At 47.8% G+C, this 22,075-nt stretch overlaps 8 protein-coding genes across 8 annotated transcripts; 3 read left to right on the forward strand and 5 right to left on the reverse strand.

The window, feature by feature from the left end:
• Positions 1–2,049: 2,049 nt before the first annotated feature.
• On the reverse strand, positions 2,050–5,327 carry GLAREA_09045 (uncharacterized protein; the record flags this gene model as incomplete). Its single annotated transcript, XM_008078006.1, has 4 exons — positions 2,050–3,635; positions 3,689–4,617; positions 4,664–5,171; positions 5,282–5,327. The coding sequence occupies 4 exons, from the start codon at positions 5,325–5,327 to the stop codon at positions 2,050–2,052; spliced, it is 3,069 nt and encodes a 1,022-aa protein (XP_008076197.1).
• A 2,839-nt stretch (positions 5,328–8,166) lies between these two features.
• GLAREA_09046 (uncharacterized protein) lies at positions 8,167–9,925 on the forward strand (the record flags this gene model as incomplete). The annotated part of the gene is made up of 3 exons (XM_008078007.1): positions 8,167–8,622; positions 8,675–9,506; positions 9,816–9,925. The coding sequence occupies 3 exons, from the start codon at positions 8,167–8,169 to the stop codon at positions 9,923–9,925; spliced, it is 1,398 nt and encodes a 465-aa protein (XP_008076198.1).
• A 1,512-nt stretch (positions 9,926–11,437) lies between these two features.
• On the reverse strand, positions 11,438–11,593 carry GLAREA_09047 (uncharacterized protein; the record flags this gene model as incomplete). The annotated part of the gene is made up of 1 exon (XM_008078008.1): positions 11,438–11,593. One exon carries the CDS (start codon positions 11,591–11,593, stop codon positions 11,438–11,440), a length of 156 nt encoding a protein of 51 aa, XP_008076199.1.
• An 821-nt stretch (positions 11,594–12,414) lies between these two features.
• GLAREA_09048 (uncharacterized protein) lies at positions 12,415–12,958 on the reverse strand (the record flags this gene model as incomplete). Its single annotated transcript, XM_008078009.1, has 3 exons — positions 12,415–12,503; positions 12,534–12,724; positions 12,777–12,958. 3 exons carry the CDS (start codon positions 12,956–12,958, stop codon positions 12,415–12,417), a joined length of 462 nt encoding a protein of 153 aa, XP_008076200.1.
• A 686-nt stretch (positions 12,959–13,644) lies between these two features.
• GLAREA_09049 (uncharacterized protein) lies at positions 13,645–13,887 on the reverse strand (the record flags this gene model as incomplete). Its single annotated transcript, XM_008078010.1, has 1 exon — positions 13,645–13,887. One exon carries the CDS (start codon positions 13,885–13,887, stop codon positions 13,645–13,647), a length of 243 nt encoding a protein of 80 aa, XP_008076201.1.
• A 403-nt stretch (positions 13,888–14,290) lies between these two features.
• On the forward strand, positions 14,291–15,484 carry GLAREA_09050 (Regulator of G-protein signaling, RGS; the record flags this gene model as incomplete). The annotated part of the gene is made up of 1 exon (XM_008078011.1): positions 14,291–15,484. One exon carries the CDS (start codon positions 14,291–14,293, stop codon positions 15,482–15,484), a length of 1,194 nt encoding a protein of 397 aa, XP_008076202.1.
• A 30-nt stretch (positions 15,485–15,514) lies between these two features.
• GLAREA_09051 (uncharacterized protein) lies at positions 15,515–16,663 on the forward strand (the record flags this gene model as incomplete). The annotated part of the gene is made up of 1 exon (XM_008078012.1): positions 15,515–16,663. One exon carries the CDS (start codon positions 15,515–15,517, stop codon positions 16,661–16,663), a length of 1,149 nt encoding a protein of 382 aa, XP_008076203.1.
• Positions 16,664–19,401: 2,738 nt separating this feature from the next.
• Positions 19,402–21,133, reverse strand: GLAREA_09052 (uncharacterized protein; the record flags this gene model as incomplete). Its single annotated transcript, XM_008078013.1, has 4 exons — positions 19,402–20,483; positions 20,551–20,666; positions 20,840–20,948; positions 21,019–21,133. The coding sequence occupies 4 exons, from the start codon at positions 21,131–21,133 to the stop codon at positions 19,402–19,404; spliced, it is 1,422 nt and encodes a 473-aa protein (XP_008076204.1).
• Positions 21,134–22,075: the final 942 nt, after the last annotated feature.

Genomic DNA, 22,075 nt, shown 5'->3' on the forward strand with positions numbered 1-22,075 from the left:
CCACGCTGTAACAGATTTAAGTGACCAGTGCAGAGTAATATACAGATTGAATGTGAATTGAATGAAGTTATTGATGGTTAATGTCGTGATGATGTCGACCGGATCTCCAAACAGGACGATTGCGTAGCCGCAGTTAGTAGCTGTGTACGGCTAGCCTAGCGCCACTCCAGTCTTGGCAATGTAACCTAATATTCAAGGCTGGTTCCCCACATCTCTGGAACCGCGAATTCTCTGCTTCTCATCAACTTCACAACACTCGATTAAATTTTGCATATCGCATTTCGGAGTGGCTAACATATCAGCGAAAGTCTCTCCTACTTCAAATATCTTAGTCACACAACAGCTGATACCTTTGCACTACTATTCTTACTCGACATCGAAAATAAAAGTACGGCTGGCCACTGCAAAGGACATATCTTGCCATCCAATCTTCCACTTCAAAGCTACCCAAGAGCTAAGTCCTCACATTCAACATCAGACGCCCCATCTCGAAGCCTCCGTTTCATTTCCTTATATTCATCCCCTCTTCCCCCAAGAAACGGAGATAAATTAGGCTTTCTCGCGCTTCCAACGCGATTTGGCCCTCATGACTCCGAAGAATAGAAGCTCACGCTTGTAACCAGTCCAGCAGTTTCCCATGTGCTGATTCTCTCCGGCCTTAAGCGCGTACATACGTTTTTCCTTCTACAATTATGTTTTGCTAGGAGTGGGTAGTTAGGTTCAGTTCTGATATTCTATTTTCTTGAGTCTGGGCGAGTGGTGTCACAGGAGAGGGGTAGACTATGTCTTCGTACAAGTGATAGTGGTAGCACAATATGTTGAAGCAGTATCTCTAACGAAACATCGCTCCCTTTTGAGAGCGTGAATGTCTCTCCAGAAATAATCTTCACCGTATGGCACACCCACCGCAGTAGCTAGAAAGTAGTATATTAGAAGTTTAAAATAAGACCTGAAATCGAAACCTAAAATCGAGAACTCTATATTAAAGCAATTTGAAATCTTCTCATCAAAGAAGCCTCGAGTGCACTCACTAAAATCTAACCTCCTTCTGGAGCTATCGTCGCAATTTCCAATCTACTTCTCGCATCTTACCTTTCACGCAAGCTCAATCTCAGGCTCATCAGCCTCCCTCAATCACTTCACCTCAACACACCCCAACGATCCACCCCCCCTTCTACCTCCAGCGACTCTCCATCACTGACTCTCACCATTCCCACCAGAACCCTCTTCTCAACCCCTTCAATTCTCCATAAAACTCCCTACTCCACTAGACAAGTCCCATTGACTATCACTCAATAGTCAGTGAGCTCAAGTGAGCGATCAAAATTCTGCCAGCAAGTGCTTGTCGATGTTATTTCAAGTTCATCTTCACTAACGATTATTCCTTTTACTAATTTTTAATCATTGTGTGGGGTTTGATCTTGAAGTCGCTCTAAATTCTGGAAGACACTTATAAGCCGGAAGTACGCGTTGAGCTTCGTTTTTTTTTTCTTTTATCTCCTATAGTTCTAAACACAATTGTCACTCTCGAGAAACCATCTGGTTTATCTTAAGAATACCTTCAACTTTATTTCAATTTACTGACTCAGTCCGCAAATATATGAGCGTCTGAAGTCACATTATTTCCCTCTCGTCTACACAGCGAACATCTCGCCGAAAGCCCCTCACAGGACTATCTCTTCACTCGAACCCCTTCATATCAATCATACTCTCCTATCAATATTCTCATCATTAATCTTAAAACCCCTTCATCAAACTAATTATACATACATTATCTCCCCCAAAGTTCTAAACTTCCAAGCTCCAACCTTCCAAACCTCCAATCCCCCAAAACATCAAAAGAAAGAAAAGAATACCCACCCAACAAAAACCGCCAGCAGTCCACCCCTTCACAACCCAGCAGGAGCCCAACCATCCCCCAATCAATCCCAGTTCCAATCCCACAAAAATGCAGACTTCCTATCCATGTCTCATTAACACCAAATGCATACTCCAACCACAAGACCCCAACCACACTAACCCAATACCCCCAAAACGTCCCATTCCAACCTAAACATCCACAACCTCAACCTCACTAACAATAACATCCCGCTTCCCCCGCAAATCACTCCTGGTACCCCAAACCTCTCTCGCAAAACTCAGCACCTTCTCCCTTTCAACCCTCTCCATCTCCCTCAACTCAGCATGATAATCCTCCGTGCTCTTCCTCAAACTCAGCTCTCGACGTCTCCTCTTCCCACTGCCACATCCACTGCTCACAGACGTCAGCGATTTGAACGTATCAAAGTCCTTCCCTGCCCACGTCCGAAATTTGCCTTTCCTGCTTTCAATCTTATCTGGGGAGAGTTGACGAGTGGTCGTGACGACGCAATCCTCGTAGAACTTTGGATCGGCGATGCTAATACCACCAACGACTTCGGCACGACCGGAGTCTACGCTTCCGTCGATGGTACCCATATCAGTATCAGCGAGATCCTGCAATCGTTTTTGTTCAGCAAGTTGCTCGAGCACTTCCTTCTCCATCTGTGCAGCACTTCGAAGCTCCATTGGTAGAATCTCCAATTCTGGAAAGTCGGTTTCAAGGGGAACATTCATACTGCTTCGTCTGCCATAAGTGTCTTCAATCTCAGGAGGCTCGCCTCTGTTCTCAAAGTTCTTGATCTCTTCCTTCAAAATTTTGTGAACTTTCTCGAAAATACCTTTCTTTCTTGCATCATCTGCATGGGAAGAATGATCATCGCCTTCGTAATGATACAAATGATGTTTGCGCTCATGCAGATACCAAGTAGGCTCTCCATTGCCAACGGTTTTCATACCGAAGTCTCTTGCTTGCACTTTGTCTGGACGACCGGCACTCAAACTTCGTTCATGGCGAGTGTGGCTTGGGAATCGTGCCCAGTTCGACGGATATCGCAGGTCAGGGCCAGTTGGCTTGTTCTTCTTGACAATATTCTTGCTTTTGGCTTTGGCTTTGCCGGCGATAGCGGCCATCTCGGCTTCCCAAGAGTCCATCACTAACTCTTGCATGTGTTTTGGATCATCGTCCTCTCCGTTATTTTCTTCTCCAGCAGTACTCTTTTTCTTCTTCCTTCTGTTTCCCATGAACGCTAGGCCTCCGAGTACAGTTTTGACCTCATCGGCTGATTTGCTTGGTCTCTTGCTCTTCTTTCTTGGAGTCCCTCCCCAAGCGCCTCCACGAGCTTCTTCAGCTCCACTTTTCTTTCTTGCAGAGGGTGAGTGCGCAAAGGTGGTTGGAACTCCAAAGGTATCGTCTATTCCTGCTGCTGGACCATCGTGTTGACGAATGGCAAACTTTGCTAGTCTTGAGAATTTCGAAGGTCGACGAACGATTGGAGACTCAGGAATAGAGGGTTCCAAGTCGAACTCCTCTTTGAATTTGCTCGAGACGGGTGTGCTAGGACACCTTCGAGACTCTAGAGAGGCAAATCTGGCTTTGACGATGCTCAATTCTGCTTCTCTTTCTCGAAAAGACTCTGTCTCGGAAACCAAAAGAGAACTGTCGTCAGGAGTTGGCCGCCGAGGTTGCCGCGAGAGCACCAAAAGACGTTGTGGTGAGCAGTCGCTTGATGTTGTAGCCAGAGTTAATTCTGTCCCATTTTTTGCAGGGTCATCTGCTAAGGCGAGTGAAAATTAGCTTTAATCATGTACTGGGGGTCTTTAGACTTACCGCTCATGTTTTGCATATCTGGCTTGACCTTGCTATTTGCTAGAAGACTCGAGAGATTGAAGCGAGAGCTTTCAGGGGTTGGTCTGGAACTGTTCTTTGTCGAGGAGTAAAATGAAGACGTCTTACTATGAACGAATTTCCCCCAGGAACGAGGTATGTCATCACTTGTTGCTGCAGAATTCGAAGTATTTCTGAGAAACTTGCCTCGCTCCTTGCGAATTATGTCTGTCGCATTACTCATGCTTGAGTCACCGCGGTGGTGCGAGCCCCAACTGGCCAGCTGAGGAGAAGAACATGACTGGTGGAGGGTTCCAGCAGAAAACAGCCGGTGATGTATTCCCATCTCGTGCAGTGGTGCTATAGTTTTCTGATGTTCTGCCCCTCCGTCGACGCCTGCAATATCGTTACTCACTGGACAACTTCTCGACTCGGAAACAAGCGAAAACCTAGTTGTATTGCCTTCGTCAAGACTTGCAATAACATTTGAAGAGTATCGAAGTCCTTGGCCATGAAGCCATCGACTCAAAACTGGCTGACCATTGATCGTCGATCTTGTGGTGACCATTTCAGTTGATATTTGGTCTTCATTGCTGGGCCTTCGAGCATCTTCTCCTGCTTTCCCAGAGACAAATGATAATCTCCACGATGATCTTGGTGGTTCAGCAATACTTGGCAATCTCATTGGAGGTAAGGTCGGTGCTGATGGAATAGGGGGCAGAAGACTTTCTTTCCTCGGTTGCTGCGGAGTTTCATGACTGGCAGATGAGCCTTCCGCTTTGGTGAGCAATGGAGAACTGTGTCGTCTCGTGACTGAGCTTAAGGATCTGCTAACAGTTCTTGGTTTTCTATTCCGGCTCTTTGGGGGTATCGCTGGTGCTGTGTTGCTGGTATCTTCGCTCTCGTTGCAACTTTCGTCGTCATCAGTTTGTCTGAAGTATGTTAGCAGTCGCCATTTTAAAACTGGAGTTTTCTTACTCTTCCAAAGACGGTAGTCCACGAAGAGGCAACACTGGATATGACTGGGAAGAACTCAGAAGATGAGGAACAGGTATTGGATCACCAGGAACCCATGATGTGTTGATTGCTGTTGCAAGTGTCGTATCTCCATCAGTGATAGATGCTATAGACTTTGCATCATCATCGTAACTCGCTTCGTTACTCAGTTCTTCCTTGATTCTCCTGTGCCGAAGTCGTCTAAGTTCTGCTCTCCTCTCAATCTCCTCTTCAGTTGTTCCAACGCTGGAAATCGAACGACGCTTAGCGAGGTTGAATTCCGGAGACAAATGTTTTCTGATCTTTTGCTTGACAACATTGAGAGTGCTGGTACTTTTTCGAGACCGAATATGATCCCACTCATCTTCCGTGTCAGACCTGTCACCACGAAGGGGATTTTCCACTTTGCTTAAACCACCTGCCTCGATTTGGCTACTTGGTGTCTCCCGCTCTCCTTTGCCGAGGAAAATTGGTAGAAGTTCTGCCACCGCTGTTGCATTAGTGGATCCCGACGATATGATTTCTTTGTTTGTTGCTGCTGTGCCTTGGATGGTGAAATGGCAGGACGTGGAGGTTCTCCTTCAGGCGAAGGAGGAGTACGACTTGTACAGCAACTGGCACTGGACTTTCCATCTCGTGGTGGCATTTTCGATAGCTTTAGATGGTATGGTAATACATCAGGAAGCCCAATTGTACTGAACGAATGTTGCCAGGACTCAAAATGGGGTTCAAAATGGGTGGAATTTGGTGTTTTTAAAAGAGCAGACACTCGAGAAGGAAAGAAAGTGGTGGTCGTAGCGAAGTCACCTAGCCAAAAGTGAAGTTGGGAAGGAACGAAGCTTGAGAAAACGTGACAAGAGTTCCCGACGCGTATGGGAAGGAAAGTTCTACCAACAACAACCAATTCGAGACCCAAGAAGTTGCAAACAAACGCGATGGCGGAAAGAAAACAGATCGCTCATCTTCGATGTATTTGCAGATTGCGTTTAAAACATGGAAACCCTCGAAAATCTTAGAAATGCTGCAGTAAACAAACAGTCCACATAAGAACGGCAGTCTCTACAGCATTCAAAAATCTGGCATTTGCAGTCTGCACTGATGCGCCCAGGTTTAGCTAACTGAATCCCAGACATTGCCATAAATAAAGACATATCTTGTGCTCATGGGAGTGTTTTCCACCAGCCACATTCTTCTAAATATCGACATCGATAGCAATACAGCAGCCAAACACCTAACTTCCCGCGGCCAAAGGAAGTACGCTGTATGCTTCATAAATTAGTGTTTCTCTCCTGATTGTTAGATCGTTGTATTCAGACATATCGTAATGACGTCTGATGCGCCTTACGCGGTGATTGAAGAACCGCCGGTCATTTCCTCTCTGCCTAGCATTCGCAAACGCTGTGGATGCTTTTTCATATCAATGTCTGCCTTTCAGGTTCTGTATCCTTTCCAGGCACTGAGATCTGGAATTTGATGCTGGTATCATGGAATGACGCGTACACCTGACCAAAAATTCTATTCTGAGTTGCAATATTCACTGCCTCTGACAACAACTAGGGTTCTCCAAAGAGCAAAATATCCATTCCAGAACGCATCCACACGCCGAATTTCACTTATGATCAGAAGCGTTGGCAAATTGTACTAGCAGAAATGCCGCAGGTGCGTAATAAAAGGCTCAACATGATGTAACTGTCAACTAATACCGCCAGAGAAACTCCATCTGGACAAGCAACATATGCCGGAAGAAATTTATCCCTCTCCAGTGAATACAGTTTTCTGATTTTGAGGCATCTTCAACATGAAGGTTGACCTACAACCTATTACTGCTTTTCGTGGAAGCTACTGCAGCGAAAAAACTTATACCGCTTAGTTCCCGAAGATCCACAACGGCTCTGGAAGTTCTAGAAAGTGGCCCTGTTACTCAGGGAAGTATTTCAATAGCAGGGAAATGGAAACCGCTTTCCATCGGTCTTCGATATTCTTGCGATGAAACCTCGCCCAAAATTCAAGGTTGTTTCCTAGAGGACCAAGAGAAAATATGGACTTGTACGACAGCGGACCGAACCCGAGTGGAATTGAAGAAGTGCCATGTCTTGTGCCATGTCTTGTGCCATGTGAGATTCGTACGCGTACGACTCACATGGCGCCAGGTTGCACCTCAAAAGTCAACTATGCGGCAGCTAGGCTGCGACTTACCTAACAGCTTTTCGTTTCGGTACTACCGTATGTATTCGTGGAGTCAAAGTACTTTGAAGCTTTGATGTGGAACGAGATATTGAGGACCGAGCCGTCCCCGTCTTGTCTCGTGAAAGTCTGGCCACGACACCTAGATGGTTGGCTGTTCGGGTACTGAAAACAATATCACTTGTGACTGTGATTATTCATGGTGCCTTCTTGGAGGCCAATATCCATGATTCCAAGGGTGGATCGATACAATCATCGCCGTGCCTTGAGCTGCACCTTCCTGATCCACCACTTTGCAACTCTCGAGCATCTGCTTGCGATCCTGGAAGCGCGCGCCTTGAGGATCCGTTGTTCGGTTCAGGAAAATACCGAAAAAGGGGGAAGATTTTGGTTAATCGTTCTCCTTTGCTCGTCCAGCGCTTCTACACAGCTGGTAATTTCCTCGGCATCGCCGCATTCAAAATCGGATGTGATGAGTTCGGACAATGAATGGAGGCAACAGAGAGTCCTGATACAGGGCCCCCTTATGTGTGAAATAATCAAATGCTACTGTAACTCGGGACATCCAAGTAGTGGCGGCAAAGAAAACCAAAATATCACCCCGAAACAAACGACCTTCCTCTTTGTCATTGCTGCTTACGCACCTCCGAAGAAGCGCACACACCTGCATCCAATGACATGCATTGGCCACCAATCCATTGAGTCAAGAGCCAATTTGGCAATATTCTAGAAGACGCCACTGGACAGCGTTGCCCTTCTAGCGTTCTTCCATCACGGCCAAGCTGGGATTGCTGGCGCTTGGCAGTCTGGGCCTGTCATGGGAATAAGAAATAGCCCGACAACAACGGCACAGAAGTCTTGCCCGACCCATGGCTTGCTATTAATATTAATCTGGGAAAAGATGCAAGCGGTGTGCGTAACGGTTGAGGAACGGCAAAGCCACATATATTGGTTTCACGGATTTAGTCGGACGCCTTTACACCTTCTCGTTGTAAGTTACGAGCTAGAGGCAAGGAGTTCGGAGTAAGCTCGAGACGTTCAAAATCTAATGGCAATGCCGGCCACAACTTATCGTCGGCCGGTCAGCATTATTACCGGAACCGATTGCAACCGTATCATTATTTGATATCACAATTTCATTGGTTGTAAAAATGCTGAGCGGGGTCGCAGAGAATTGAGGATTGTGCTGCAAACAGGTATCCTCGATCTCATCGTTCAGCCACACCTCTACAACATCACATCAACCTCGAGCTAAATAGAAAGCTTGGCATATTGATGCTCTGAAGCTAGAATACCTCTAAATGACCGACATCCATAGCCTAGTGGGATGGCAAAATATTTTCAAGTGCTATCCTATCTTCGACAACATCTGTGCTTACTTGGAACCCAATGACATCTTGCTATTCCAGCTAACGACCAAGCAACTTACTCCGTTTTTTGAGACTCTATTCAGGACGCAATGGAATATCAATCGTCAGCTCAAACGCTTTGTCAAAGATCCTGTCAGCTTCCGCTCACAGCTAGCTACATATGATGCTCTCATCTCGGGAAGCTTTGCTGTTCAGTTCTTCGAGAGAAAAATCTGGGAGGACTCTGAGCTAGATGTTTATGTGGAAGGCTGGATTGATGACCAAGACAGTTTTGATGCTCTGGGCGAATATTTGGTAGTAAATGAAGGATATACGCTTCAGTCCGCGCGAACAATAGCTAATGGTGGCTTGTCGTCTGATCAAGAGCGTGGGTGGCGTATCTCTGGGGTAATTCCATGCCTTTATCTTGCTTTAAATGCTGTGCTTACCTGGCGTCTAGATCAAAACATATGTGAGAAAGTTGAGCGGGGGAAAATCAACCAAGATCCGAATCATCTGTACGACTACTACCCCTTTGCATGCAATAATTGGCGTTTTTGGTCAAACCCAGATGATGAACATCATCTCGTGGGATTTTGCCTATTCGCTCTTTCCCGATATGACCTTCATCAAAAGGGCAGCTTACAGTATCAATGGAGATGAGGATGATAACTCGGTAGCAGACATCTATGGTGAGACTCTTGCGATGAAATATCAACGTTTAGGATGGACATGGGAGAAAGCACCCGCCAAAAACGATCTGAAAAACACACACTCCCTTCAATTGACTAGCAACAGACATCTTGGTGATCCTTACACATGGATCATTCCACTCGACGTAGGTGGTATCACACCTGGCAAACCTAGATCCGTCCTCCAGCATTCGTTCTTCAAAGTCGAACAACTTGTTCCATATGAAAGCATCGAACCAGGCCATTTCATCATACATGTAAGAACTGTAAAGAGCAGGCTTCTGCGCTATACCTACACGACGTCGATCCACCAACATGACCGTGGCTCCTTCTGGGGTTCTGTGGAAGATATCCTAGATGATTTGGAACACTTTGAAATTTCCAAGTTCTCTGAAGAAGAACAAGAAACGCTCTTTCGGAAATCGCGGCAACATACCAAATTTAAGGATCAAATATTCGGCATTGAGCCAGAGGGCTGGAGGTTTTTTGATGACCAGATTCCGGTTTGGTACGAAGAGCACTGTAAACGCCAGCGAGAACGACTGAGGGTTGAGAATGATGAGAAATTCAATGTTAGCGATACATCTGATCTTACGTTGGGTATGAAATGAAATGAGATATTAAGAAAGGGGGTTTCGCGAGGCACATGACAGAATATGAGAAAGATTGAGCGAGAATAATAAGCTTTGAATAAGTGGCTTGAAAATGCTCCAAATATTGCGCAACTCTCAAAGAAAATGCTCAGCAGTCATCCTTTCATCACGTTCTCTTTCAGAGTTGGATTATTCTCAGGCCAAGTCGCTAAAAGCTTACCGACAAAATAAGAATTGTGGATGCCAATATTGTGTCAGAGCATGACGACAGAAGAATGTTGGTGGTGGTGTTCCAGAAGCTTACTGGAAGCTTCAGGTGCGTTTCAGGTAATGGATGATCTGATCCCATCTTACATGATCGTCGGAGTGATTATTTATTTATTTCGTCAAAGAGGCAGTCAGCGCCGCAATGAAAGGAACAAATAGCCGCATTGAGAGGAATGTGACTGGTAACTGAGCCACGCAGGATCCGAAAAGAACGTTCCAATGAAATGTTGCTGCCGAGGCTGATCGACAATCTTTTATCTCCAGAAACATGTACCTTCTACCTCTGGTGTAGCCATTTCTGATGCTTATTTTCTCTCATCGACGATGCGAATAAGATATACGGAGAACTGTGGAGTTGATAATCTGTACGCGTACGAGATCGACAATCATGGGGAAAAGATATCGATGCAATGTGATGCAAAGACAGCGTTTTTTAGTCGTTTGTATGCGACTACGATGCGGGGAAGCAAGTCTATATCTCGGCATTTGGATTTCTAGAGAATTACCAGCGACTGCGCACTCACTCTCGAAGCTTATTACTTTGCGCTACAGAATTGCTTCGAGGCCACTATCTCACTATGAATAATTGCTCTTTCTAGCAATCGCATTTGTCTCGGCACTTGATATTTGCATCGCGACAAGTGCGACGGTAGATAGATTAGATCACCGAACTGGGTTTAGTCCAGAAGACGACATGGAGGGGTAGACGTGACGATCTTCGACAGACCCCAAAGCGATGGCTTTGTGAAAAGTTGATTGGTTGATTACCAACAGTTCTCGAATGCGTGTGGCGACACGAAACTATGGTGGTTGGAGATGAAGTGATGATAAGCATCATAAGCTTTGCATTATTATATCGACATCCGGTAGTGCGTGAGGGAGAACAGCCTATCAGACAGCTCACTGACATGATTGTATACGATGTCTATATTATGGTAATATGGGAAGAAGACGTTGGGTTGCAGCGTGGAATAACTTTATCGCCAGGTACCAGCGTTGGAAGCCGTTCGAGGTTTTGGCCACGAAAGACGTTTATCTGGAGGCATGTCCGATGAGCTTTCGTTACGATGCTAATCAATAATTCGTGTCGCTGATCATCAATCGCTTTGGCTTTCAAAGCGGAGATAATCTTTGCACATCACGTTCTTCGCGCCTTCGATATCGCTAGACCACGTGGAGACTGAGACCACTTCTTGTCGATCGTTTGGTTACGGATGCGTCGAAGCGCCAAGGCAATCTATTCTTCGCAGATGGGGTTTCGGGCCAATTGTTCTGCGGCACCCAAAGGGGAAAAGGGGGGCATCAACAAATTAAGCGATGGGGATCTGTTTTCTTTTCTTCCCTCCTCTGAGTTTGAGATTTTTTGCTGAGCGCTTCAGGAAGCTTGTTTTCTTTTATTTCTTTCATTTCTCGCGCCGAGGTATCCATCAAGCACCTCCCAGTTCTGCGTTGGTTTCCCGTGACTAGCGCTTGGTAGTCTGATAGATGGAGCTGCGTTAGAGGCTGGGCGAGCTCTAGAAAAAGCACTAGACGGGATGATCCTGGATTCAGACGCTTTCTGGAAGCAGCAAGTCAGAGCAGGAGGATAACGCCGCTTTGTCAAGCCTTCCAGGTTGTGACGGGGGAGCGCCCATGTCTGCCCCCCTTTTCAGAAGAATGAAGGCTTCCAGACTAGGCCGCTTTCAGAGCGTGCCTCTGCCACGCCGCTCCCATTCGACGAGTGCATGACAGCTCGAACACGATTGCAAGGGCGCTGCTGCTGATTGGAGTCTGCCCCCATGACGCCAGCTCCTCCGGTGTTCTAGCGCGTCGTTCGATGGCTTCCATTGTTCGCCGCTCTTCGACAGCTTCCATCCATGCCGTCCCACGGGTCCCAGCAACGCAAGAGACTTTTCTACGGGCCTTCCATGCTCCAGCACGATGACTTGGGCTCGCCGCTCTAGCAGCCAGAAGAAGGGCTGGGCAGGATCCGGAAAGGCGTGAACCTCGTCGCTGGCCTCTGGTTTGGTTCTCCCGTCCTGGATGAATTGCTCCCTGTTCGTGATGTATTTTGGTGGTGTTCTGCACAGTTCTGGTGGTGCAACACCCCCTTTCCTCTGATTGTTTTGACGCCTTTTCCCTTCAGCTTTGGCAGCAATTCAGTGCGTCGTTATCTCGCGCGGCGTCTCCCTCCGTTTATCCCCTCCAGTACTAGTGTGCTGACCTGCCTGTACATGTCGTCTCCCCAGCTCCAAATACTTGTAAACGCAGGGCCATCTTCTTCTTCTTCTCTCCTACCATTTTGGCCTCTTTAGCCACGGAATAAAGTGTTTTGATTGTGCTCTGATGCGTCTTACTTTAATTCGAATCTGAACCCCTACACGACTATCTACCTCCTGGACACCTGGATGTCCGCAATCCATTCACGGCCTGCCCTTTTGACTGAGTACCGGCGAGATCAGCAAGGAACCCATTGCGACAGGCTAGCTCGAGCCTAACCTTCGCCCTACCAACATTCTCACCACTGAGACTGAACGATCAACGCAGATCTTACACTTCACACCGCTGCCTCTAGCAATCTGCTCTGAGCTTGTCTTGCCTTGTGTTTCTCCGTACGGAGTTCTTTTCGTGCGTCGAAGATCACCAAGCAAAGCCATCTGCATCAACATCTAATCATCGTCGTTGGATACAGCAGAATTCTTGTCGACCCCTATCCGCGACTGACTGGCTGTGCGCCCTTCTTCAGTCCTCTTGCCTGCTGCCAAGTATCAACGCTGTTACGAATTACTGACTACGGTTCTTCTCTTCCTGGTCTGGCGATGAGTGTAAAGATCGATGTGGGTATAGGCATGGTTGAGGTCCTTTAGATGCTCTTGCACCTGCATCGGTCCATCATGCCCATCCTCAACTCGGCTCTCCACTTGCTCGACGGCCCCTCCTCTGTCTCTAGCCAAGGCCAGCTCAGCATCACGAGCGGGCCTAGACAGAAGTTTAACACGTTAACGCCGGCTAGCAGACGGCGGACCACTACGGACTTGCCTTAGAGAGGCAACTTCGAAGCCTACTAAGCCTAGGAGTGAGCGTCTTGGCTCCCTCGCGCAGGCCGGCTTGCTGCTCTGAGCGAGTGGAACAGCGAGCGAGTGCCAGAGAGGCGACTTCCTTCCGCACGCCTTTTCCCTTTGCTTTGTCTCGCGCTTCCGCCAAACGGGGCATCGTGAAAGAAAAGCAAACGGCCCAGCAAGCGAGGAACCGGGCAAAAAGGAAGCAAACGATTATTACTATTCTTCTTCGTTCCTTTTGTACGAAGCCGAACGGACGGCGCTGACGGAGGAAACCGAGACCCTGCCCTGACTGACGCCGGAACTTTTCATCAGCCACGACCTTGCAAACAGCGACGAAACCGCTAAGCTGGACGGTCCCTCTCTGCACACCTCAAACATTCAAGCAGCGAGCAGACCAGCAGGAGCCTCCCCATCATCATTGGCCTCAAAGTCACCTGTCAACGGCCCTTAAGCTTTGCATCACTACTACGCACTGCCCTCCACACCACCAATACCACCATCCACCACCACTCCCAAGCACGACTCGCCGTTGCTGCAGGACCGCATCCATCCATCTGCTACTCTACTGTATTCACGATCCTCACTTGCACCTGCTCTCACACACACAACCTCACATCTTACCAATCCGTTCTGACCACGCCGACAACGACTCTCTCTCATAATCTCATAGCATAGCATAGCACGCATAGCATCTCACCTCTCGTCGCTGATTGTACTATACCGGCTTCACCGGCGCCCTTCTCACCTCGAATTGTCTTGCATACCACGGTTTTGGCGAATTGTTTTTCTTGTACTCGATACCCGGACGTCGAACACTGAGCCCATTCCTTCCACCCCTTACCACTTGACACCTCTCCGCGTTTGAACAACTCTCGCTCCTGCGTCCTCACGCTCATTCTCTCTCCGTTGGACTCCCTTCTCTTTGCGGCAGGTCACACTGTACCAGGCAGCGTTTTCGCAACAGACCACCGCCAGCCCTTCCGGATCACTTCGTCTTTCGCCACTACGACCCTTCCTCCCACCTGGAACACACATATCCCGGCTTTGGGGCTCGCATTCCAGAAGCACTCCAACCGACATCAAATTCTGCAGACGCCCGTCGTGTGCTCACTGATACTTTTCAAATCCGCCATTAATTGGAGCTGTCTTGGGTGACATATCGGCATCGCGCGGCTACCTGCATATCACGACGTTACGAGTTGCTTTTATTTCGCTCGCGCTGGAACACAACTGCCGCCAACGGTTTCCCAAAAGCAAACGGAGACGGAAAAAGTAGTAGGCTTCCGACCTGTACCATCAAAATACCTCGTCGACACATGCATTTCGCAAGGTAACAAAGGAACACCACATTTTTGCGATCAGTCGACCGACATTCAAAGCGACGAAACAATTCACTTAATTTTGGAGGAAAGAAAAGGGGATAAGAGGAGTTAGAAGGAAGGATTGTTGCTCGAGCAGACTCATGAAATATCTTCGAACCGCGATGCGAAGATCGAAACACCGAAAACCGCCCTCATTGTACCTCCACATCCACACTACCACGTCTTCACGAGAAAGCTCCCCACGCTGCTCGTCCGTCCTTGAGGACTGGGACGCGGACGACGAAGGCTTCATGTCTTCCGGTGACTTTATGCCTTCGAGGCCACTCAGTCTCGCAATCCCCACGGGACCATATTGCCCTCGAAAGCCCACATTACAGGATGTTCTGGCGAACACGGCCGTTCCACCATGGACCTTGAGCGCATTCATGGCATATCTATCGCAGAATCATTGCTTGGAGACTTTGGAATTCACAATGGATGCCAAGAGATACAAGAAACATTACCGGGAAATGGCGGATAAAGACCCTCTCACGCCATTATCACCACAATCGCCCGAGTGCGAGTATGTCCGCATGTTGTGGACGAAATTATTAGATGCTTACATTGTACCAAATGGGCCAAGAGAAGTCAATCTGCCTTCACAAGTGCGCGACCATTTGGTATCGCTGCCCTGCACGTATACTCCACCAGATCCATCAGAGCTGGACGAGGCAGTTAAGATCATTTACGAGCTCATGGATGAATCCGTTTTGGTGCCATTTATTAACTCAGTAGGCCCAGCAAGATCCTCCGAATCACACATCAGTCCTTGGACTTCGGACGATTCCATGGCAGATACATATATGGCCGGATCGCTAGATGAGAGGTCACTATCACCTGCTCGTTCGCGGCGACTGAGAAATGACAGCCCACCTGCGGGGGATGTAGACACCATATCGCAATCTTACACAACATTATCGCCAAGAGTTTCCCATCAATCACATCTGAGTGCGGCACTTAATCGTGGGAGCCGTCGCTCAGCACATATATCTGGTTCTACCCACACCTCCTCGTCTGAATTACCAGACATTCTCACCGACGATTCCAATGATTCTCCTTCACCTTCCGGTTCGGCACTCGAACCAATGACTCCACCTAATACACCCCCAACATCTAATATTGCATTTAGCGAAGCATCACCTGGGACGAGTCCCAAGACCGGTCGAAGTGATTCGAGCGGATGGAAGAAAATCGGTTCTAAATTCGGCTTCAAGAAAAGTCGATCGGCTCACGGTTCAAGTTCAAGTAACCGGAGCTCAACAAGCCTGCCAAGTTTGGGCGGAAAAGACGCAAGTTCGTCCAACCACGGCTTATGAGGGCGGCAGGTCACGTCGTCACCAAATGATATGTTTTCAATTATCCCTATTCCAGTCATCGCGCCTATGGAGCATCCTGTGGTAGGGCTTACGCGCCCCAGAGGCGTGCGCAACAATCCGGCTTTGCTGAACGGGGGAACCAGCTTGAAGCTTAGTGAAGGTGATCTATCACCAGTTCTAGAAGCCCATCCTGGGTCCCCCGTTGACATTAGTTCACACCCTCGTCCCTCCCTGGCGGCATCGCTTAACCAGCGTTTGTACCATGGGAGCGACGCTGAGCTCGCAAAGTTTCATGAGAGGAAGGCGAGAATTCAGGGGAGAAGAGAAGATTCTATCAGGAGGGATGGCCTGGCCGCAAAAGGAAGCATCTTTGGAGGATATAGAGATGCGAAGAAAAAAGAAGGCGATGGGTTGGTGCCGAATCAACGACGTATGCAGGTTGCAGGACCGAATCCATTTTTTATACCCGCCAAAATCACGGAACAGGAAGAGGTTCTGAATCCGATCAGTCCTTTGACACTCGATCATGTAGATACCCCAATGACAGATGTCACCCCATTGGGAACACCCAGTCCCGGCACACCAATCGAGGAACTCCCAACTCCACCCGCAACCGAACCGCCAGCTCGATTATCAGTCGATACGGAAATGTCCATGCACTACGATTTCAAGACCGAAAACGGCATCTGGATCTCCGCCAACCCACTCGCCATGGAATCCCGCAGCAGCCTCAACACCAACACCACGTACAGCACCATCACAGATGACCGCTTCGACCGCATGTCCACCGTCTCCCACGCCCTCACCCTCGACACCTCCGTCGCGTCGTCCGCTGCGTCCATGATGTCCTCCATCGACTCAGCTTCGTCTGCGGACGTATACGGCTGGGAAGAGGAGCTCGATCGCAAAGAGAGCATTGAGACGACCTCCGCGTGGGAACGCGAGGTTAGTCGTCGTTTGCCGAGTGGAGGCCGTACTATGGGCCCTCGACCTGGCTTTGGCGCGGCGGGGAAACGAAAGGGCTTGTTATACAGAGTGCTGAATCTTCATGGGAGGAAAAGCAGTGGTGAGGGGAGTGCCAATTCGAGTTCGAGTACGCTGCCGAGTCCGTTGCCGTTGGGATTGCCGCCGGCTGTGCATGGGAGTGGGGAGTTTCCTACGCCTACTACTTCTGCTTGATTTTGATTATTTTTGGGTGGGGTTTTGGGATGGGATGGGTTGGGTGGGTGGGAAATGTGTTTAAAATGGGGCATTTTTTGGCGTTTTAACTTGTTTTTTATTCTTTGAGTTGAGGGTGTTGAGAGGATGGGGGGTGAGGGAATTCTTGTGTGTTTTCTTTTTGGAGTGGGAGGTGATGGGAGAGATTGACGGGGACGGGTTGTGGGGAGATGGGGTTTAGGTGGTTTGAAGAACTTGAAGTGTGAGGGGGTTTATGCATATACCAATACCAAATACCAATTCATCTCTACGGGGATGGAGTTTTCTGTTATAACTTCTGTGTGCTTGATGATTGGTGATTGTGATGTGATGAGTGATTTGTGGTTGTGATTGTGGTTGTGATGTGGCTTTGAGGTGTTGAGATAGATGGGAAGATTGTGTGTGGCATGCATACTGCCGTGGTTTGAGAAAGGTTCGTCCTTTGGAACTTGTTTAGTTGTGTAGTGTTGTGTGTTGGAGGTGAAAAGATTTGTGTCTGCTGTGTGGATTTGTGTGTTGGAAGGGGAGATGGGAAGGGGAGATGGAAAGGGGAAGGATGGAATGGAATGGGGGAATGGAGAAACGAATGAGGAAATGGAAGATGAATGGGGGGGGTTGGGAAACGTATAGGGAAAGGGATGAGGAATGGGAATGGGGATGTTGGAAGGGGGATTGGGATTGGGACTGAGGAACTGGGAATTAAGGAGCTGGGAATTAGAGAGTGAGCATAAACATACGGGTGAGTGATACGAAAAGGCGGTTGGAATTGGTGAGCCTGTGGGTCACAGTGGGTGACATTGTGGAAAGTAATGAGGAAGAAATTGGTCATTAGAGATGCAAGCACAATGATGGGGAGGATGGGGTTTGGACATTAAAGGGTGAGGACTGAGGTTCGTGAATGAGGATGGGTGTAGGGCGGGAAGTTTGGCGGGAAGTTGGGGAGGTGAGAGGAAGGTGAGGTGAGGGGGAGGTGAGGAAAGATGGAGATGGGTTGTGCGTGATGGTGAGAGAGGAGGGAGAGGGGATGGGGATGGGGATGAGTGGGGAACCGTCTGGGGTAACAGAAGAGTTACGCATAAGCTTAGGAATCATCTAGGTAGTCAAATGATCCCTTCAAAAGAGCGAAGCATATCTTTCTTCTCTCATAAACATGTTCCCTCCGTAGTTTTCTAATGAAACCAAAACCTCGCTTAGCCCCTCCACTCCTCTGATGTAATTAGTGATGGGACTTTTTCATTCTCAATCAGATTCTTTACATAATGTAGCGTTTTGTACTTTTATATCAAGGGAGTGTACATTCAAACTTTGATACATAGAGATAAGACTTAGGAGGTTTCCTCAACGATGGGGTGCTTGGGGACTTTTGAGAGGTTTGCTGGAAAGAGGGAAAGGAGGCGTAGAGACGGAAGCTGAAAACGACTGTAAATACAAGATTACTAGCCTTATGGGGTGCGTATTTTAAGCTAGATAAGTCCAAGTAAAGGAAAGGATTACAGGAAGTATAAGAAGCAAAAGGGAGCGGGTGTCGCTTAGTTCCCCTCCTCCATTCCTCTTGAATTGATGCTGGGATTTCGTTAATTTCGACGACTACCTCTTCCCCGCTTTTGTAATTGCTCATCAGGTCATTGGAGTTGTCTTTGTACACTGGAAGGGTGAGAGAACTGATTTTCAGACTTTCCCACTGGCGAAAGTGTCGGTCCTACTGGGTTACATGCTGGTAAATCAGATGTGGGAAGTCGTCACATTCAATTCCCTTGCTTCTTTAGAGGAAGAAGCTGTTCTTTAGATCATAAATATTCTATCCTTCTACTGAATGCGGCGTGGAAGTTAAGTTTGAAACTTTCCCACTAGGAAGAGTATCGATCGCACCTAAGTGAGTATAGGAAATACGAAGTTAGAAATCTGGGCTTTGATCGGCAATATTTAAGTATAATAGTACTTTTGTAACAAATGGATACGTGTTAAGCAGTTTAATATGTTAGAGAGTAAACTTAGAGTGGGATAGAAGGGAGGGGGTTTGGTATATTTAACGTCGGATACGGATATGTGGTTTGATGCTCTCGGTGATGGTGTACGGATGTGAGATCTGGTCAGGGAGGGGTGAGATGATGTTTTAGAAACCCTTTCGAAATGATTTATTGGTGATTGGGACTCGTCTAGTATTTGAAAACTTGTGGTAGGGGGGCTGGATTACTATCGAGTTAGGAGAAATTTAATTGTCAGATATCGATGGGAGGTTTAAGGTGTTAGAATATCAGAGAAGGCCACAATTTGTTTGGCGAAAATGGTGAACTGTATGGGAAAAAACAGGTAAGCCTATTACTCTATTGCTTTCAGAGGTTTGGATGTTGTGCCCCTTTTTTCTCGCTTAAGGCATGTGAAGGTGGGAGGAGACTGAATTGATAATTTTGTGAGACTAGAAGGGTTTAGGCGGATCGTATGAGAATCTAAGTGGATTAGACATCGTGTTTTATAGAAATCGAAAGCATAGCTGGAAAACCTGTGTTCTTTTCATTTGGTAACTATCTCGAGGGGGTACCATCTCCAGTGGCTGGTGTGAGGAATTATTACGCCTAAGCGTTTCCCATTTCACTTTCTCATACATCAAAGACCACCGGGAAGATTGACATGTGGTCAAGACCAGGACTATTATGTTTGGATTATTCTGTACTCTCCAAACCACCTCTTCGTATAACCTCTCCAACCAAAACTATCTCAACTTAGATAGCCATATTCGCACAACTAAAAGCCGGTTTCGTCCCCCCCGAGTAATCCGCAATAATAGCCTTAACAGCCGCATACAACCCGGGCCCCAACAAGAACAACCCACACAACATAACAAAGATATGCACCACAGTCATCACGGACCTAAATGCGCCCTTGAACAAACCCCCCTTGAACATCTGCCAGTACGCAACGGCAAAGTATATGAATCCAAAGAAACTATCAAACGCCGCACCGAGCAACGACAAGAAATCTCCCATGCTAGGAACAACCTCAGCGAAGATGAATCCGAGCGCCCAGATTCCGGCGATCAGAGCGATCCAAACTCCCCAGCCTAAGACGGTGTTGCTGTGAGCATGACGCGATTTGCCCATCAGACGACCGTAAATGTATTTTCCTGTGACATTGGCGTAGATGACGCCGATAACGAGGGTTGGCACGATGACGAATGCGAAAGATGCTTTTTTGTAAGCTACGACGCCAAGACTGCCGAATGCTGGGGCGGTGGAATATTGGCCTAAGTAGCGGAATCCGATGGCTGGTGGGACGACGAAGAGGAAGACCGAGATACCGGTTAAGACGGCGAGGGATTTGGGGAAATCTTGCGGTTTCTCCATCTCGGCGATGAAAGTTGGGAAGAGGATTTGCGGGACCCAGAGGAAAGAGATATTAAGCACAGCGTTCATGCAAGCGACGAAATCGGTGCCGGGTAAGGGGAAAGCGTAGGTTTTCACGGGGCCCAAGGAGGGATAGTCGCCGCCGTAGCCGTAGAGAGGCGCGTCTTCGATGCCGGCGAAGACGAGGAAGAGGAGGATGGCGATGCCCATGCAGGCGGCGGAGAACATGGACATGAAAGAGACGTGGTTGAGGGTTCGCGGGATGGACATTACGACGCCCATGATGGTGACGATGACGGAGAAGACGACGGTGCAGAGGGAGTGGTCGGAGAGTGTGTTGAGGATTTTGGCGCCGGTGAGAACGTGGAAGCCGATTAGGATTATGTTGTTGGCGAGGAGCATGAAGCCGCTGAATTCGTAGGCGAGACGCGATTTTCCGAAGATGTGGTAGCCGAAGTCGCCTGGGAGGGTTAGTTGATTGGATTTCTTTTGGAGTTGAGGTTGATATGAGGTGGCGAGAATACTTACAGATGTCTTTGATGTGAGGGTGCTTCATGATGTATTTGTGCATTGTGAGGGAGGTGATCCAGAAGAGTACACCTGCAACGATCATGGTGATAATACCAGGGACCCATCCTAAGACACTGTAAAATATTTTCAGCACAAGTGAGCTATGCTTCTCAAATTTTGAAGTGAAATATTTGTGTTCACAACGACTTCAATCGCTCGCTTAATCCAATGTATCGAAGTATATCTTCAGATCCGTCCAAGCGCCCCCAAATCCGCCAAGAGAAGATCAAGAAAAAGCAAAACCTACGAGAGTGACCATGTCTGAGCCATGATTGCCAAACAAACTTGATCTCCACAAAGCAACCATGCGGCTTTTTGCCACGACATAGTTCGAAGCTTAATCTCATGTTCATGATCTAGACACAAAACACGTTAGTACCGTTTTTCTCGAGCCTCATCCCTTCATTAACAGCAATTCAAACTCACCAGCCGCAACAAGCGCAGTAATAGAAGTATCACCATCCGATTCCAACCCCTCCAAATCACTCAACACCGGCTCCCCCTTCTGATCCACCCCATTCTTCTCACGAAAAGTCGCCATCGATCGTATCAATTAAATCCCGTCGAAGCTTCACAAGAAGGTCAAGCTTTCGCCAACACTCTAGCACTCTTGGACCCAAGAAAAACAGCCGCAGTCGTTGGTACTTGTACTCGCTACTCGCCGAAGCCTCATGCTTGCTTTTCCCTCGGTACTCTGAACGTTGCATGGCGTTATCAGTTGCGAAATGGCGTTATCAGTGGGAACTGGATAAGAAATGCAATTTGAACCAGTTACGGGGAGTGCTTATGCCCCCTTGTTTTCGTGGCGTTGATGGGGAGCGACGAGACTTCGGCCTGGCCGCACGAGCGCTTGGGGATGGGAGTCTAGACTCTCGGGTTTTCACGATGAATTGTTGCTGTTGCGTAGAACTTTTATTTTTTACAATATAGACCCAAAATCAAGCACTTCTGTCACATACGACCACAGACTGAGGAGAATTGGGCATCCCGTCCGCTCTGCCATACACAAGCCTCAGATCGGCAGATTAGTAGTTGGGTGGGTGACCACCAGCGAATACCTGCTGTTGTATGTTTTTGCATTTTTTTGCCATCCTACCCTTCTACTCTACTCGGAACGCCGGATTTAATGGCAATTGAAATGGTTAGGGAACTCAATTCTGTTTTTGGGGAGTCAGATTCCCGGAAGTTGGGTTGCTTCGACCCTCTTTTTTTGTTGGTTCCAATCACGCGCCGCCATCTGAGGCTGATGTATGGTAGACTGAAGAGAAGCGATATTCTCACCTACTCCCCGGAACACTTGCCTTATTTCGGCGCTTTTGATGCGCCGCAACTTCAAGAAGGCGGCTGAAAGTACTTGGCCAGGCATGCTGACCTAGAATCTTTAGTCATGTGTCTGTTTTCTGAGCTTTAGTCCAAGCCACTACAGAATGGGCGAATTACGACTGTTAAACTACTAATTTTGCATAACTTTTAATGCTGTATA

Source organism: Glarea lozoyensis (genome assembly GCF_000409485.1).
Source record: "Glarea lozoyensis ATCC 20868 chromosome Unknown GLAREA1, whole genome shotgun sequence".
In the NCBI taxonomy this organism is placed as follows: domain Eukaryota; kingdom Fungi; phylum Ascomycota; class Leotiomycetes; order Helotiales; family Helotiaceae; genus Glarea; species Glarea lozoyensis.